Source organism: Silene latifolia, chromosome 7, assembly GCF_048544455.1.
Source record: "Silene latifolia isolate original U9 population chromosome 7, ASM4854445v1, whole genome shotgun sequence".
NCBI classification, from domain to species: Eukaryota; Viridiplantae; Streptophyta; class Magnoliopsida; order Caryophyllales; family Caryophyllaceae; genus Silene; species Silene latifolia.
Genome location: NC_133532.1, coordinates 117,259,620 through 117,275,632, shown reverse-complemented (window position 1 = coordinate 117,275,632; position 16,013 = coordinate 117,259,620). Strand labels below are relative to the sequence as shown.

The window sequence follows — 16,013 nt, the reverse complement described above, 5'->3', positions numbered from 1 at the left end:
TTGCATGAATTCCTACACCAAATCACACTTTACGTCCCAAAATTTGTATGATGGATTACCTACCGCCTCCTCCCATGCTTTCACTTTCCTCAACCCTAACCTCCTAAACTTTCAGTCAAATTTCCATTGTTTAATCATGGATTTCTAAAGAAGCATTCATAATTATCATCAAATATTCATGCAAATTATCACAATCATGTTCATCGCTTAAATATTTTCTCACAACACCATTGTTATGGATGAGAACCCGGCAATGGAGGATGACAATAATCAACAAATTGTTGATTTTGAGACCGTTCAGCCCGCAGCTGATTCTAGTAATGTTGAGACCGCCGTTTTTGAATTACTTGATGGTAAAGACGACGATGATAATAATCAACAAATTGTTGATTCTGAGACCGCACAACCTGTAGCGGATTCTGCTAATGTTGAGACTCCTGAGTTTGAATTATTTGATGGTAAAGACGATGATTTTGCGACGATGTTGATGAGCAAAGGTTTGTTTTTTATTTTGTTTTGATTATGGTGATGTTTTGACTGGAGTCTGGACGATTTGCTATAATCATAAAATTGTCACCATTATTTTTTTTAACTTACTCGCTTAAATTTGCAAACAGCAAACATTGTGTTCTTCATGATTTTGTTGGACGATTTTAGGTTTATTTTTCATATTTACTTGCATAAAGGATTGTATTCATGAAGTTTGTTGTTCATCTTGTGTTCATGAGATTTTAGGTATATTTTTTACCATGTTTTCTTTTAAAGACATGTTTTACGATTTAGATCTGTGTGTTTATGAGTGTTAGGTAAACATCTACATTTCGCTGATTTGATCGTTCAATTTATCAAGTATTTGTTCATTAGATACAGAATGAGTTTTTTTTTATGTGAATGACAAGCTTCTGATGTTGTTGGAGTTGAAGATGAAGATTAAGCGTGCATAAGCTTACAGCTGCTAACCTGACAGACGCACAAATTTCGTTTTCAACAGACTATCATTTAACGATATAGTGTCACCATTTTAGGGTTCAGTGTTGCCCTCTTAAGCAAAACGAATTATTTTGTCAAAACCCATTAATTTGTTTTAGCTATTACCCTTTAAATTAAACTGTGACCCTGATAGTGATGAAATGTAGATGTTTTAGTAAGAAATCGACAACAAGTAGTGTGTGTTTATAACTAATAATGGTGACATTCTGGTGAATATGGTTCCTTTCGATTAACTATTAAAATGTGACCACTTTGTAGTGATAAAATGTCACCCGATAGTGATGAAATGTAGATGTTTTAGTAAGAAACCCTGATGAAGAAGTAGTGTGTGTTTATAACTAATAATGGTGACATTCTGATTGAATATGGTTCCTTTCTGATCTACTATTACAATGTGACCATTGTAGTTCCGATTTGTAGTTGCATTAGTATGAAATATTAGAACATATTTAAACTTAAAATGGTGACACTATAACACAATTTGGTTACATTCTGATATTCTGTGATAATGTGACCATGATAGTTATCATATGTACGCGTTTTAGCTAAAAATATTTAAACTTGAAATGATGACAAGATGACTAAAGTTGTTTACATTTTATGTCTTTGTTATAATGTGACCATGATACTCATGATATGTAGACGTTTTAGTAAGAAACCTGACAGCAAGTAGTTTGTGTTTATAACTAATAATGGTGACATTCTGACTGAATATGGTTCCCTTCTGATTTACTATTAAAATGTGACCATTGTAGTTCTAATTTGTAGTTGCATTAGTATGAAATGTTGGAACATATTTAAACTTAAAATGGCGACACTGTTTCTAAATTTGGTTACATTCTGTTGTTCTGTTATAATGTCACCATGATGGTCATGATATGTAGACGTTTTTGCTAAAAATAATTAAACTTGAAATGGTGGTAGTATGACTGAAGTTGTTTACATTTTATATACTGTTATAATGTGACCACGATACTCATGATATGTAGACGTTTTAGGTAGAAATTTTTAAACTTGAAATGGTGACAGTATTACTAAAGTTGTTTACATTCTGATATTCTGTTATAATGTGACCATGATAGTCATGATATGTAGACGTTTTAGTAAGAAACGTGTCAGCAAGTTGTATGTGTTAACAACTTATAATGGTTACATTCTGACTGAATATTGTTTCCTTCTGATGTATTATTAAATGTGACCATTATACTTTTGATTTGTAGTTGTTTTAGTATAAAATTTGAGAGAAATTTGTAACTTAAAATGGTGACCTTTGACTAACGCTGCATACATTCTCATTTACTTGTAAAATGTGACCATGATAGTTATAATATGTAGACGTTTTAGTAACAACCGGACAACATGAAGCGTGTATTTACAACTTAGAATGGTGACATTCTCACTGAAAATGGTTACGTACTGATGTTTGTATTAAAAAGGATATAATGGTGACATTATGACTAAAGTTATGACCAGGATAGCTATGATATGTAGACGTTTTAGTAAGAAAGGTGACAAGATGTTTTGTTTGTTTACAACTTAAAATAGTTACATTTTGACATAATATGATAACCTTATTATGTACGACGAAAATGTGACCATTATATGTGTGATATGTCGTTATTTTTGTCTGAAATGTGACTGCATGTTGTGTGTTAACAATGTTTAAACGGTGACATTCTTCGTAAAGTTGATTATCATTCAGTGTTCCCCTGTTAACCAATGCTTAATATATGTTGTCATAGGTACGGATTTATCAGGTTGTTTACTTGGAATAAAAGCTAGGAAATGGGAGCACATCTTCAGCTTGTATAAGAAACATTCGCAACTCAAGGGCTTTAGTATCAAGAAATCAACATCTCGTAGGGGGCGACGTGAAAGACAGGCCGCTAATTGAGAGATACTTTAGATGCTCTTGTGAAGGTGTACATGGGAACGGGAATGAAGTCGATGGTAGAAACGCAGCAATTTCTCGTTGTAAATGTGCGGCTGTGTTAGGACAAAAGTAAATGGTGATGGATTATGGGAGGTAGTGCGACGTGTGCTTGAGCATAATCATCCTTTCACACCCGTCCGGTGGCGGCATCATCATAGGTCGGAGCGCAAAATTTCGAAGCGGAGGGTGAGTTAATAAAGGCAATGACTGAAGCGCATGTTCCTCCTTCAGTCCAATTTAGGGTTGCTGCGGTCGGGGCTGGTGGTGATTCGTTTGTCGGTCACACAAAGCGAGACCATATTAATTACGTTAACAGATTGAAGATGAAATCAATTGAAGGTGGCGATGCAGCCACTTTGATCAACCTCATGACTAGTAGGCAAGCGGAGGAGCCGGGTTTCTTTTTCCGCGTTCAGTTTGACGAAAAAGGCAGATTAAGTAACCTGTTTTGGCGGGATGCGATGATGAGAGATGACTATTTGTTGTACGGAGATGTTAAAATCTTTGATACAACTTATCGAACCAATAGGTACAATCTCATTTGTGGAGCCTTTGTTGGTATTAACAACCATTGGTCCAATGTCATGTTTGGTTGTGCTTTTACGTCGAAAAAGGAAGAATCATTTGAGTGGTTGTTCAAGGTTTTCAACGAATCCATGGGTGAGGATGTTCGTCCTGTTTCTATCTTCACTGACCAAGACCAAGCAATAGCAAATGCAATTGAAACGGTATGACGTTTATGTTTTACTAATATGGTTACACTGGGTCATATTGTATTGTGTCGCCATGTTTCGCCACAAGTGTTACCATCTTTCTTAACACTAACATTACTTAAGATAGTAACATTATGTCCTATTTCTCATGTCAGCAGAATATGCCATATATGTGACCATCTTTGTTGTAGAAACATATGCTAATATGGTTACATTTTTCAAGTAAATCTATAGACCACAAATGTTACCATCTTTCTTAACAATAACATTACTTAAGATAGTAACATTATGTCCTATTTTCTCATGTCAGCAGAATATGCCATATATGTGACCATCTTTGTATGTAGAAACATATGCTAATATGGTTACATTTTTCCATATTGTCTATAGACCACAAATGTTACCATCTTTCTGAACAATAACATTACTTAAGATAGTAACATTTTGTCCTATTTTGTCATGTCATCAGAATATGCCATATATGTGACCATCTTTGTTTGTAGAAACATATGCTAATATGGTTATATTTTCTCATATTTTCTATAGACCACTTCAAAGATTGATAACGTTACAATGGTGACAGGTTTATCCACAAACCGGACATCGTCTATGTCGTTGTCACATTCAACAAAACGCCATATCTCACTTCGGTAAACTAAAGGGTGATCGTCCGTTCCAGAATCTATTCAACAAATGCCTTCATGGTTGCTACAATGAGGCTGAATTTGAGCAGACTTGGCAAAAATGTTGTCGATTATGGGTTAGTCAACCATAATTGGTTTAAGAGATTGTACAAACATAGAGCCAAATGGAGCACTCGCTTTCAACAATCAATTCTTTTCACCAGATTTTATCGTCCCAAAGGAGTGAGAGCACAAACCATGCAATGGGTTTTCAAGCTTCTAAGACTACATCCGTTATCAATTCTTTGGGATATTTGAAAACACGGTCAAAAGATGGCGGGGTGAGGAAGAGCGTAAAGAATTCAACGGTATAAAATCCACTCCATCTTCTCGTGTACCCTCTAGTGGATTTGTTACTACATGCATCTCGGTTTACACATTGGAGTCATTTTGAGTGTTTGAGAAAGAATTCGCGCTTGCCATGGGTACTCGTCTGTCATCCTTCCGATTGATGACCCTCAGGTGTTGTTGTATCGTGTCTACCCTGCTGCCCAAGAGGAGGACAACCATCATGTGACGTACGATTGTAAGAACCAGCTAACAGAATGTACGTGCCGAAACTTCCAGGTTAAGGGTATGCTTTGCAGTCACATCATCCGTATCCTCCACATGCATTCTCGTTGTCGAGATACCTAAAGGTACATACTCCGTAGATGGACCAAATTTTCAAAGACTATAGTGTGGGAGAGGTTCCTGCCAAGCGACATACGCAGAAATGCCGCTCATGACGCCATCAATTGGCGTCGATCAATGTTGACGGCTATGAACTATCTCATCAGTAAATGTCAGAGTGTCTCTGATGCAAGAGCTGTCGTGGATAAGCTCTTTATTAAAGCGAATGAGGAGGTCGAATTGTTACTTTCTAAGCTTAATATGGAGGAAGAGGAACCAATCGTTGATGGGTCCGAGCCTCCTATTCTTGACCAGTACGTTGTACTACTAAGGGTCGTAGTCAACAAAAAAAAGGAACATGGGCACGAGGAAAAAGGCTAAGAAAGGGTCCAAGTTGGGACGGGGATAGTACTATGTACGTCGGCGTGTCCGCGTCTTATATGACATACCATGTACATTGCAATCCTTAGGTGTTTTGTACTCTTTGTGGACCAAATATCACTAATGTCCCCAAACAAGTGGACTTATGTGCCCATGTTTGGTTGTATGGGTTTTGCTATCTAAATGCCTTTATTTTGGGTCAACTTGGAAACTTATCCTGACACGGTTTTTGTGCAAACATTCTGATATATACCAACGTTTGCTTATTTTGCCCCATATGTCACCATTGTTGCTCACAAATGTATCATTGTTTGATCCATATGTTACCCTTTTAACTAAATATATTTGAAATAACTCATCCTATGACTAGTCATTAATTTCTGCTCATAAAGGTAACAATTAACTCTAATATGGTCACCTTATAGCCTACACATTGACAATATATATGAAAGACATTGATTATCTATTGTATTTGTTTACACGACAGAAACTCTATAAAATGGTGACATTATAGACAATGTCAACAATCACAATGCCATGTGTTACCATTTGTTAACAATATAAATTTACAAAATTGTAAATTGTAACCATTTTAAGGTTAGGTGTTGCCCATTTAAGCAAAACGCATGTTGCTGTCAAATTGCTTAATAAAATTTGCACAATTTTAATTGTAATATGGTCACCTTATACACGACACATTGACAATATATATGAAAGACAATGATTCTCTATGGCATTTGTTTACATTACAGAAACTCTATAAAATGGTGACATTATACACAACCGCGTTAACATTTTTAAACACAATATGAATTTACTAAACTGTCACCATTTTAAGGTTCAGTGTTGCCCTTTTAAGCAAAACGCATGTTGTTGTTTAATTGCGTAATAAAATTTGCACAATTTAAAGACATGCTGAAATTGTAACTACATTACTGCTAATAATGTGACCACATTAGTGCACCCATGTCATAGCATGGGTAGTTCAAATGTTTACAAAACAAGGGCTATTTGTCGGTCCGTTCACGGCTTGGACACAAAGTTTTGTCCCAAAACACTACATTACCAAAACGACCAACAACTACAAAGTCTTCATTATAAAAACCAACAATTAAACTAACGAGATACGGCAGAACTCGCTTCTTCTTCTTTCCTAAGCAGCTTTGGGACTGGACGGTTCGGTGCACGCTTACTTCCTGGAGCGGCATTGTTAACGGTCCTCCCCCGGTGCGCGGTCTCGAGCATGAGTGTACCTTAGCGCGTACGACCTGGCGGGTGTTTTTTCTCCAATGTCATCTAACCCCAGATCAAAGGATGGCGGGAGGACCACGTTCTCCATAGCTGCGTCCACCTGATCAAGCATTGCTATGAACTCATCATAGAATGCGGGGTCGCTATCCAATCTCTGCGAGAAGGTCTCGCTCCGCTTCACCCGCCGCATCACCAATTCCTTCATCTTTGTTCGCACTTTGAGATAGGGGAGGATCCGACATCATTTTTGCTGCCAAGTCACGATGTAAGCGTGAAATCAACTTCTGGTTCCTCTTTGTCTGGTACCATTTAAGTACACGTGGCTGCACAGCAAAAAATCACACTTAGATGACTCACATTTTAACAATGAATCATAATGTAACCACCGCAATGTAAATGTCATCATTTAAAATTTGCTACAAACACCAACATATAACAGCTATGATGGTCACATGTCAATACTCCATATGAATGTAAGAAATGGTTGAAAAAATGTAACCATTATCAGATACAGTGGCACCATTTTAAATATTACACACAGAAACATTCTCATCTATTTCATAATAAAACACCTTACATATCTAATATATAGTGGTCCCAAGTTCACATTCCATATGAATGTAACCATTCTTTATCAAAATGTCACCCTTTACTCTATTAATAAAAAAGAAGATATCAGAACTATCATTGTCATATTTTTAGTTTATTATTCGGAATGTTATCATCTTAAGCAAGAATGTCACCATTTTAGATTAAAAAATGTACAACTACCATGGTAACATTTGGCCATACAATACCAACATTTCACACTAAAGGATAATGTTACCATATATAATCGAATGTCAAGATTTTATCTCTACTACAAAGCAAAGATATTTCGACTATAACGGTCACATTTCAGACTCAATCGAGAATGTAGCCACCTTAGTCCTAAAATGTGACCATTTTAAACATTTCAACACATTACATTCTCACAATTCACATATTAAGAAGAGTGTGTAAGTTTTGTTTGTACATATCATTCAGTATAAATCGTTTTTGAATTTATTAAAGTGCTAGTACTTACGTCGTTGTACAGAAAGCGAAGATCCTCATCAGAAGGGAGGTCGTCTGGAAGTGTGAAAGTCACAGTCCTACTTCCAGTATCCTGTGCAATTGTATCCTTCTCGGCTGCACGACCCGCCTCCTTCCCGATAGGCTCCACCCCAGCATCGTCCTTCTCGGCTGTCGAGTCGCTCCTCTTAGGATAGCGGTCACTTGACTTCAACCCCAAACCGCAACCTTGTAGAATGTCTTTTCCAGAAAAAGTGATATCGGATACGTGGTCAGATCCCACACCCCTATACCAAAGCCCCTATGCACGGTGTAAGCTTTGCACTCCTCCTTAACTCGCTTCTTCATTGCGTCATAGGTCCAATGACGTATCAGGGGTAGTGTCCTCTTGTAACACCCCGTATTTTAATAAGTTGGATAAAATTCTTTTAATTGCTACTTTATATTTAATTTCGTTGGTTAACAATTTATATATTTATTTTCTCAGCTAATTAATTAATTTCATTATAATTCGTTACGTTAATTTTAATAATCATTAATAAGTTTATTTAAAGTTAGTTCGAGTTTATTGAAATTAGTCCGAGTTTATTTATTTAATAATTTCCGTTTCTTTACGAGTCCTTATGAAAGTTGTTTTAAGTAAACCCGAGATGGATTTTGGGAACAAAACCGTCCAATTAGCTATTTTGAGCTTATTTCACTAAATTAGCAATTTTTATTAATATCCGTTAGTTTTGTAAAAATCGCTAATAATTCCGATTCAAGCTGATATCGTATTATTTCCGTTAACTAGCTGAGTTTATTTTATTTTCACTCATTAAATTTATTTATTATTAATTTCGTTTTATTACTGAAACTTTTACTAAAAGCCGATTTTATTAACTCGAAACGGTTTTAATAACGAGCGAAATTACTTAACGATGAAGAAACGTACGTATAATTAGAAGCTAGCAAGCTAGCTGGTGTATCATTATTATTATTATTATTATTATTATTATTATTATTATTATTATTATTGTTGTTGTTGATGTATCGTCACTTTCCCCCTTCCATTTTTTTTATTTTTTTTTTATGTCATTCGCTCAACAGCAGCAAGAACAATCAACAGCTCCATCACCTATTTTCCGATCATTCAAACCCCAGATCCCGCCTCCATTCTCAACCAAATTCCGTAATTTTTGTACCATTCTCTTCCCCTTTCCTTCCTCCTCCTTTTAAGGTAAGAAAGTCTCCTTTTTGTAGTGGTTTCGTCTTTCGCCGTCTTATAAAAGTGTCGTCTTTTAGCTTCTTTATTCCGTTTTCTTGCCCTTTTATGAAGGATTCGAAGGCCCGGGGTGAGGCTCGTGCCTTGTGGACCATATATCCGAAGAATAAGGGGCGTTTAAGGTAACATGATTGTTACCCTATATTATTATAGTAGTATTTGTATATCTTACTTCGTTAAGTTAATTGTTTGTGAGATGGGTTAACACAATTGTTTTGAGGAGTATTGCTAGGATTTCGAAGGTGTGCAGCTGTAGGACGCTTGGTCGCCATTTTCGAGCACAAAGGTAAATGATTAATTCAAGACCTAAATCCCACTTGGGCCCATGTATGATGGGAATTGCTTTTGGCTGTAAACGAAAAGGAAGGAGCTCCACATTCTTTTGTTGTTGGTTTTTGCGGAGAGTAGTAACAGTAGGCACACACACACATTAAAAAGCTTTCATTTTGGGGGCACAAGTGGGAGTCTTGGGAGAGAGCCACACATTTGGTTTTAGTATTTGTGTTGAGTAGGGCTGAGCATCGGTCCAAGACCAGACCGGACCGGACCAAACCGGACCGAAGACCGAAAATAAATTTTTTGTAGACCGAAGACCGGACCTAAAACTTTCGGTCTTGGACCGGACCAAACCCGAAATATTCGGTCCGGTCCGGTCTTAGACCGAAATGGACGTAGAACTAATTCTTTCACTATTTCGTGTATGATAATTACATTTAAGTTTCACTAAATTAAATGTCGATGAATAATTAGACGATTGTTTTTGAGAAAAAAATACTTAATATTAATTTATAATGTCTTGTGAAGATAAAATGGTAATTTAGTTGATAATATTCTAATGATAGTCTCTAGAAACATAATATTCGGTCCATTTGGTCCGGACCTAAAATATCCGGGTTTGGTCCGGACCGGACCGAAGACCGAAAACTCAAAAAATGAGGACCGAGGACCGGACCTAAAAAATATGGTCCGGGTTTGGTCCAGACCAAATGGTCCGGTCCGGTCCATTTTTCCGGTCCGGACCTAAACTTGCTCACCCCTAGTGTTGAGGGTGGCTACTGGTATAACACGATTTTCTGGGTGGGAAATTCGACTGTTTTGAACTCGGCTTTGGAGCCGTTAAAGGGACTGAACTGGTCTCTGCTTTGATGGGTCTGATAAGTATTAACAATTATTTAAGTGTCGACGTTTCACGCTCCCAACTCTTCCAGGTTTGAGAATAGTGAACAAATTACTCCATGTCGCATTTAATATTAGAAATTACTGAATTACTACTATCGCTCGGAAAGATATCGCTTTGTATTATTGAATTTGGCTTAAACAGCTATCCCTTTGTATACGATTGATCTTTCCCCAGCTGTTTACATGTTTTCTTTTCAATGGGCTGATTTGTATTTGAAGTTATAAACCCGTCCTATGGACTGGTTGGTCACAACTGATTTTGGGTTATAATGGTGGCTGTTTGGGACTGGGCAGGGCTGCCTGGCCTAGGCAGTGGCTTGGGTGAGTGCAGCCTTAGCCATAGGGGCTGTTGAGGCGGAAATAGGGCTGCCCAAACGGTCCTCGAGTCGTGGTTATGGATTTCTTTAGGCGCCTAGTTTAGTTCATTTGAAATAATTATATTTCCGACTCATATTTTATATAACGATAATTCGTTAATATCGTCCTTTCACATAATTATTTTAGGTGACTCATATGTGGTTGAAGATGAAGAGTAATTTTGGGTTTTAGAAGCTTTCTCAAGTTTATTGCTTGTCTCTTTGCTAGCGTAAGGTAACTATTCCGAGTTACTCGACGAATAAATGTCACATTCTTTGTTTTCTTGTATGATTTTGTGAATGTTATTTGAGTAGTTTATTTCACATGAAAATATGAGTCAAATTCATGTCTTTTGTAAGTACAAGTTCACATATTAGTACGGAAATGAATTTTATAGCTATAATGGTAATGTTTTGTTGATTGTGCCGAAAACTGAGCCTTAGTCCCTTTGACTGATGCGATGTCAGTTAATTGAGTGATTGGTCAGCCGCAATTTGACCCGTACCTGTCGCAGGGCTGGGGTTGCGGGTAAAAATTCGGTTGAATGATTTAGATAATCGGCCTTTTTCTTGTTTTAGGCCATTTATCAAGCTTTTGTTCACATGTATAGTTTATTGAATTTAATAGTGACTTGTATTGTAGAAATGGCCCTAGATTCCCTGAAGCCTTTAATATGGTTACTATTGTTAGAATTAGAAAGTAGTATTGAATACTTATTGAGGATTCTGTTGGGATTGTATGCTGTAAATAGACATTTATATAGCCTTTCACATGATAGAATGTTAGCATTTAGGTTGGTAAGTAGGACTTTTTGCCCTCTTAAGGTTAAGTGGGTGTCTTACTTGACTTGTGTGGTGAGTCTTGTGTGGTGTGGGCTAAAGTATTCAAGCTGGGACTAGCTGTGACTAGGTCCTAGGTGAGTATTTCGGCCTTCATCATAGATAGGTCTTTATAGTCTCTGACGAGTATATGTTCACTGCTTGATAGCCTTTGTGTTCCTGACTAGTGGATGTTTATCCAAGTTGGGGCATGACCTCAGGTACTTATTTTGATAGTATGGGGTCAGCTTAAGTACTAGCCAACCCTTCGGTGGTGTCCTTAGGGTACTCACTTCACTTTGTTTTAAAAAAAGTTGTGGGTCTTGGGTGCGGTGGTGTGTATCCGCATGTCTAGGTCTGCGCAGATTTTAGGCTAGGGTTGTGTTGTCTCTTGGCCATGTTTTCTTAATAGTAACCGCTGAGCCAAGATACCGGTTCGATTACCTTCCCTACCTCGTGGTATAGACTCGAGTTACAAAGTGACTATTGACGGGGCTAAGAACTTATGCCTGTCTTTGATATATTGCCCTTTCTTGTTTGATGATTCTATGAATCATAGAAGGTGAGATGCAAGCCGGCTATGGTTGATAGAGTTTGGATTCCTGGATGTTATGTGATTCACATGATAGTGTAGAATGAGTCGGTCTAGTATTCACATGTTAGGACTATGTGTTGTTATATTGTTGTCCACATGATAAGCACTATTGTCTAGCATCTATATGCTAAGGCTATGTGTGATTCGTATTCATATTCTTATGTTTACATGTTATATTAATTACGACATTTCGTGGCTGGGAGAACTCGGAGTTATTCCCCACTGACTGTGGCTTTCGTATTTGTATAAAATGCGAATGACAGGTAGGTGATGCATATATGGGGTACATGGACGAGCTAGCGAGCAAAGTAACCTTGGGACCTAGACTGGTTTTATTTCATTGTGACCCTTAAACCCTTTTTATGTCATATACATTTTAGGGACATATGTCTCCCTTTCTCATATTTGGTTTGTATAACTTTGTTTCGCGACTTTAGCGATGTTTCATTCATGAGATTTATTTTGGACCTTGCATGTTTGACACCTTCCCTTTTGGATATCTTTATAACAGGTTCAGGTTTTAAAAATTACAGGTTTTTACCCATTTGAACCTATTACAAACATATCCTGTCAGTTTTTCTGTAGAATTACGTGTTTTCTTTTCCGCAATAAATGAGGGTGTCACACCTCTTCTCAGGCAAACCCCTCCAAATCAGGCGGTGAAAGTACACTATCTGGAAGAACATTAGGCACCCCCCCATGCTTTTGCCCTCGTTTTCTTTCCATGAGTCAACGGAATTGTCAAAACGATCCATAATGTATGAACACCAATCCATCTTTGGTATGGCATCAACATCCTCCACTGCCCCAATCAACCTAGTGTCAATTCGATTGTGCACGGTCGGGGCAAAAAACGATCCAATTGCAAATAACACAAACAACCTCTTAAAATCTGGTCCACCGTCCACCAATTTCAGCATCTCAACTCTAACAACTTGGTCCAGCTTTATATCCTTATTTGGTAAAGCACCAAATCTCTTTCTCCAACACTGTACTAGGTCTTTATCATCTGTAACAGTTGGCACATCCTCCCATTCACACGGTAACATGAAGACATCGTAAACATCATGCTTACTGATTGAGAAATGAACAAACCTATTAAACAAAAGCAGCCTAGTGTGCGTATCATATCGTTCCAACAGCCAATCAACCATGGTATGAATAAACTTAGATGCCTTCAGCTCGAGAAGACCTCCAAACCCTATATCCTCAACATCCTTCCTCTGAGCTGACGATAAATGCTCTATGACGTAGTGTAGGGAAGCTGGTGATCCATGTCCCTCGACCTCCTTCATCTTCCTATATTCGGAGACAATGTATTAATATTTAAAAAAAAAAGCTTAACATGATAACATGATGTCGAAGAATTCATCAGATACAATAAAATGGTAAACATACGTTCCTTCCTTTCTCATTCGTTTCTTTTTTGGGACCACTGCCCCTTCAGGTAACTTTCTCTTCGACCCTTGCCCAACCTCAAGCTCCTTCGACCTTTCCACAACATTCGCAGCTTTCACAGATTGCTCTTCTTGCACAGGTTTCACAGATGGCTCTACATGTAACACACAAAATGGTCACATTACATAATATTGTCATTATTGTGACCATCTTAAAATACTGTCATTCATGTCAACATAATTAATATGTGACCATCTTTGGTTAACAATGTAACCATTTTAGATTAGCTAAATTTCTGAAATATGGTCACATTTGAACACTAAAGTACATGTCACCATTTTGTTGATTTATTAGATGCCCTCACATATGGTCACATTTGAACACTTAAGTACATTTCTAAACTATTGTCGTCACTACTAAGACAACCACACATTGGTCACTGTTTTATCATATATATGTCACTATGTTAACAAATATGGAACTATATGTCGAAAGTTAATTTTTTAACAAAAGTGGTAACATATGACAAATATGAAAATATGTCACCATCTTAATTCATGTGTCTCCATCTTTTGTCTTTTATGATACCATTTTAAAATACTGTCATACATGTTAACATAATTACTATGTGACCATCTTAAGAAAACAATGTAACCATTTTAGATTAGCTAAATTACTGAAATATGGTGACATTTGAACACTAAAGTACATGTCACCATTTTTACATTTATTAGATGCCCTCACATATGAATCAAATATATGTACATTTCTAAACTATTGTGGTCACAACTAAAACAACCACACATTGGTCACTGTTTAATCATATATATGTCACTATGTTAACATATATGGAACTATATGTCGAAAGTTCATTGTTTAACAAAAATGGTCACATACTACAAATATCTAAATATGTCACCATGTTAATTCATGTTTCCCCATCTTTTGTCTTTTATGTTACCATTTTAAGCTTTTAGGTCTACAGTAATGTGGTCACATTTCATCACATATAGTCACATTTTAATCATCAACAATATGTCACTATGTGATTAGTAAATCTGATACCATATTAAGTTTGGTGGTATCCGGTAAGGTGGTGAAATTTCAGCACATATTTCAGCACATATGGTCACACTTTAAAGAATAGATATATGTCACCATTTCATTGTCAATCTGTTACCATATTTTGATAATTGCTCTCCAGTAAGGTGGTTACATTTCACCACATACGGTCACATTTTAATGATCAGAAATATGTGACCATGTGATTACTAAATCTGATACCACATTAAGTATTTTGGTATTTGTAAAGTGGTCATATTTCACCACATATGGTCACATTTTAATGATCAGAATTATGTGACCATGTGTTTAGCATATCTGTTACCCTGTCATATGGTGCTCAAACCTATAAACAACAAAGAAAAGTTCATTTTCTTGATAATTTTTGGTCTACACTAATGTGGTGACATATCAACACAAATTCATGCCACAAACATACTTCACAATCAGAATAACATTTCTAAAATAAAATGGTAAGATGTTAGGCTTACCGTCTTCTGGCGTCTTATCTTCCTTCCTCTTCTTCTTGCCCCCAAGAGCAGCTGCCATTTTCACCACTTGATTAAGCACCTCTGCCAAACGACCATCGTCTGATTCCGACCCCTGCTCCTCGCTCTCAGCACTGCCACCCTCCTCAACACTGCCTTCCTCATCACCACTGCCTTCTCCGTCCCCCTGACTACTTGCTTCTGTCTCCTCAGAAATCTCTTCTGACGCATCACTGTCTTCCCTTTTATCCGTCTCCACCGGTTCTCTGAAGGAAACCCCAGATCGGACCTTCTCTTTACCCTTCTACATGCCAACCTTTCCTTTTCCTTTCTTCTCACCTGGTGACATTTTGAATACCAAAACATTATCATAAACTACCCTAAAGCCTAAAAACCTAAAGCCTAAAAACCTTAAAACATAAACTGATCAACATGCGAAGCCATTTCGACCAACATGCAAAACAATTTTTCCGGAAAAAACCCGACAAATAAGCATTTTTTTCCTCGGAAAAAACCCTCAAAACGTAATCTGACTTCAAATAAAATGCATATTTCTCTTGTAAAAAACATAAAACCTAATCTGATTATTGTCTCATATTTACGCCCTCATTTGAAGATTTTTATGCCAATGTCATCATTACTTTGTTACCAAAATGTTACCAAAAAAAACCCTAAAACCAAATGTGATTACTGAACAAAACAGTTACCAAAAAATGGCGATTCAAGTTGAAGAAATACCTTCCATTTGTTTCTTCGGTGTTGTCCTCCTCGCCATTTGCTTTTTCCCCATCCTCCTTGTCAAATGTTACCACTGTAATAGTCGATCAAGATGAAGAAAACAAGTTGTTGTGATTTTTTATTGCTTAAACAGAGGATTAAAGGGAGAAAAGTTGCGGAGATGAAGATGAATATGAGGAGTTTCTGATGAGAGATGAAGATGAGAGAGGGCAGGGATTTGAAAACTGTTGATGAGAGAAGAAAGTAATTGTGGTTAACCGTGTGCATTGGGAAGGGAAAGAAGAAACAATTATTTTTTTATTCCAAAATGTCAAATCCATGTCCCACTCAAATTTCTTTCTTTTTTTATGTGTCACGGGTCAAGCTGCTCCATTTACAACAATATGGTATCAAATATACCCGTCTCTCCCTTGTGACGGATAGGTGCCGTCACAAGGGAGACTAATTGATTTTTAAATGACATCTGATATAACCACATGATTTCAAGAAGCCATATTA

General features: G+C 37.0%; 2 protein-coding genes and 1 long non-coding RNA gene across 3 annotated transcripts; 2 read left to right on the top strand and 1 right to left on the bottom strand.

Annotated features, from left to right (window-relative positions):
* The first annotated feature begins 17 nt into the window (after positions 1-17).
* LOC141590585 (uncharacterized) lies at positions 18-2,884 on the top strand. The gene is made up of 2 exons (XM_074411161.1): positions 18-497; positions 2,733-2,884. Exons 1-2 carry the CDS (start codon positions 236-238, stop codon positions 2,882-2,884), a joined length of 414 nt encoding a protein of 137 aa, XP_074267262.1. The 5' UTR covers positions 18-235.
* A 5,771-nt stretch (positions 2,885-8,655) lies between these two features.
* LOC141591279 (uncharacterized) lies at positions 8,656-12,296 on the top strand. The gene is made up of 5 exons (XR_012520780.1): positions 8,656-8,835; positions 8,935-9,002; positions 9,113-9,166; positions 10,564-10,650; positions 12,093-12,296. It is a non-coding gene; the product is annotated as an uncharacterized LOC141591279 (long non-coding RNA).
* A 166-nt stretch (positions 12,297-12,462) lies between these two features.
* LOC141590584 (uncharacterized) lies at positions 12,463-15,552 on the bottom strand. Its single transcript, XM_074411160.1, has 6 exons — positions 15,516-15,552; positions 15,086-15,179; positions 14,781-15,043; positions 13,228-13,381; positions 12,646-13,128; positions 12,463-12,547 (listed from the first exon to the last, which is right to left on the bottom strand). The coding sequence occupies exons 1-6, from the start codon at positions 15,550-15,552 to the stop codon at positions 12,463-12,465; spliced, it is 1,116 nt and encodes a 371-aa protein (XP_074267261.1).
* Between the last annotated feature and the right edge of the window lie 461 nt (positions 15,553-16,013).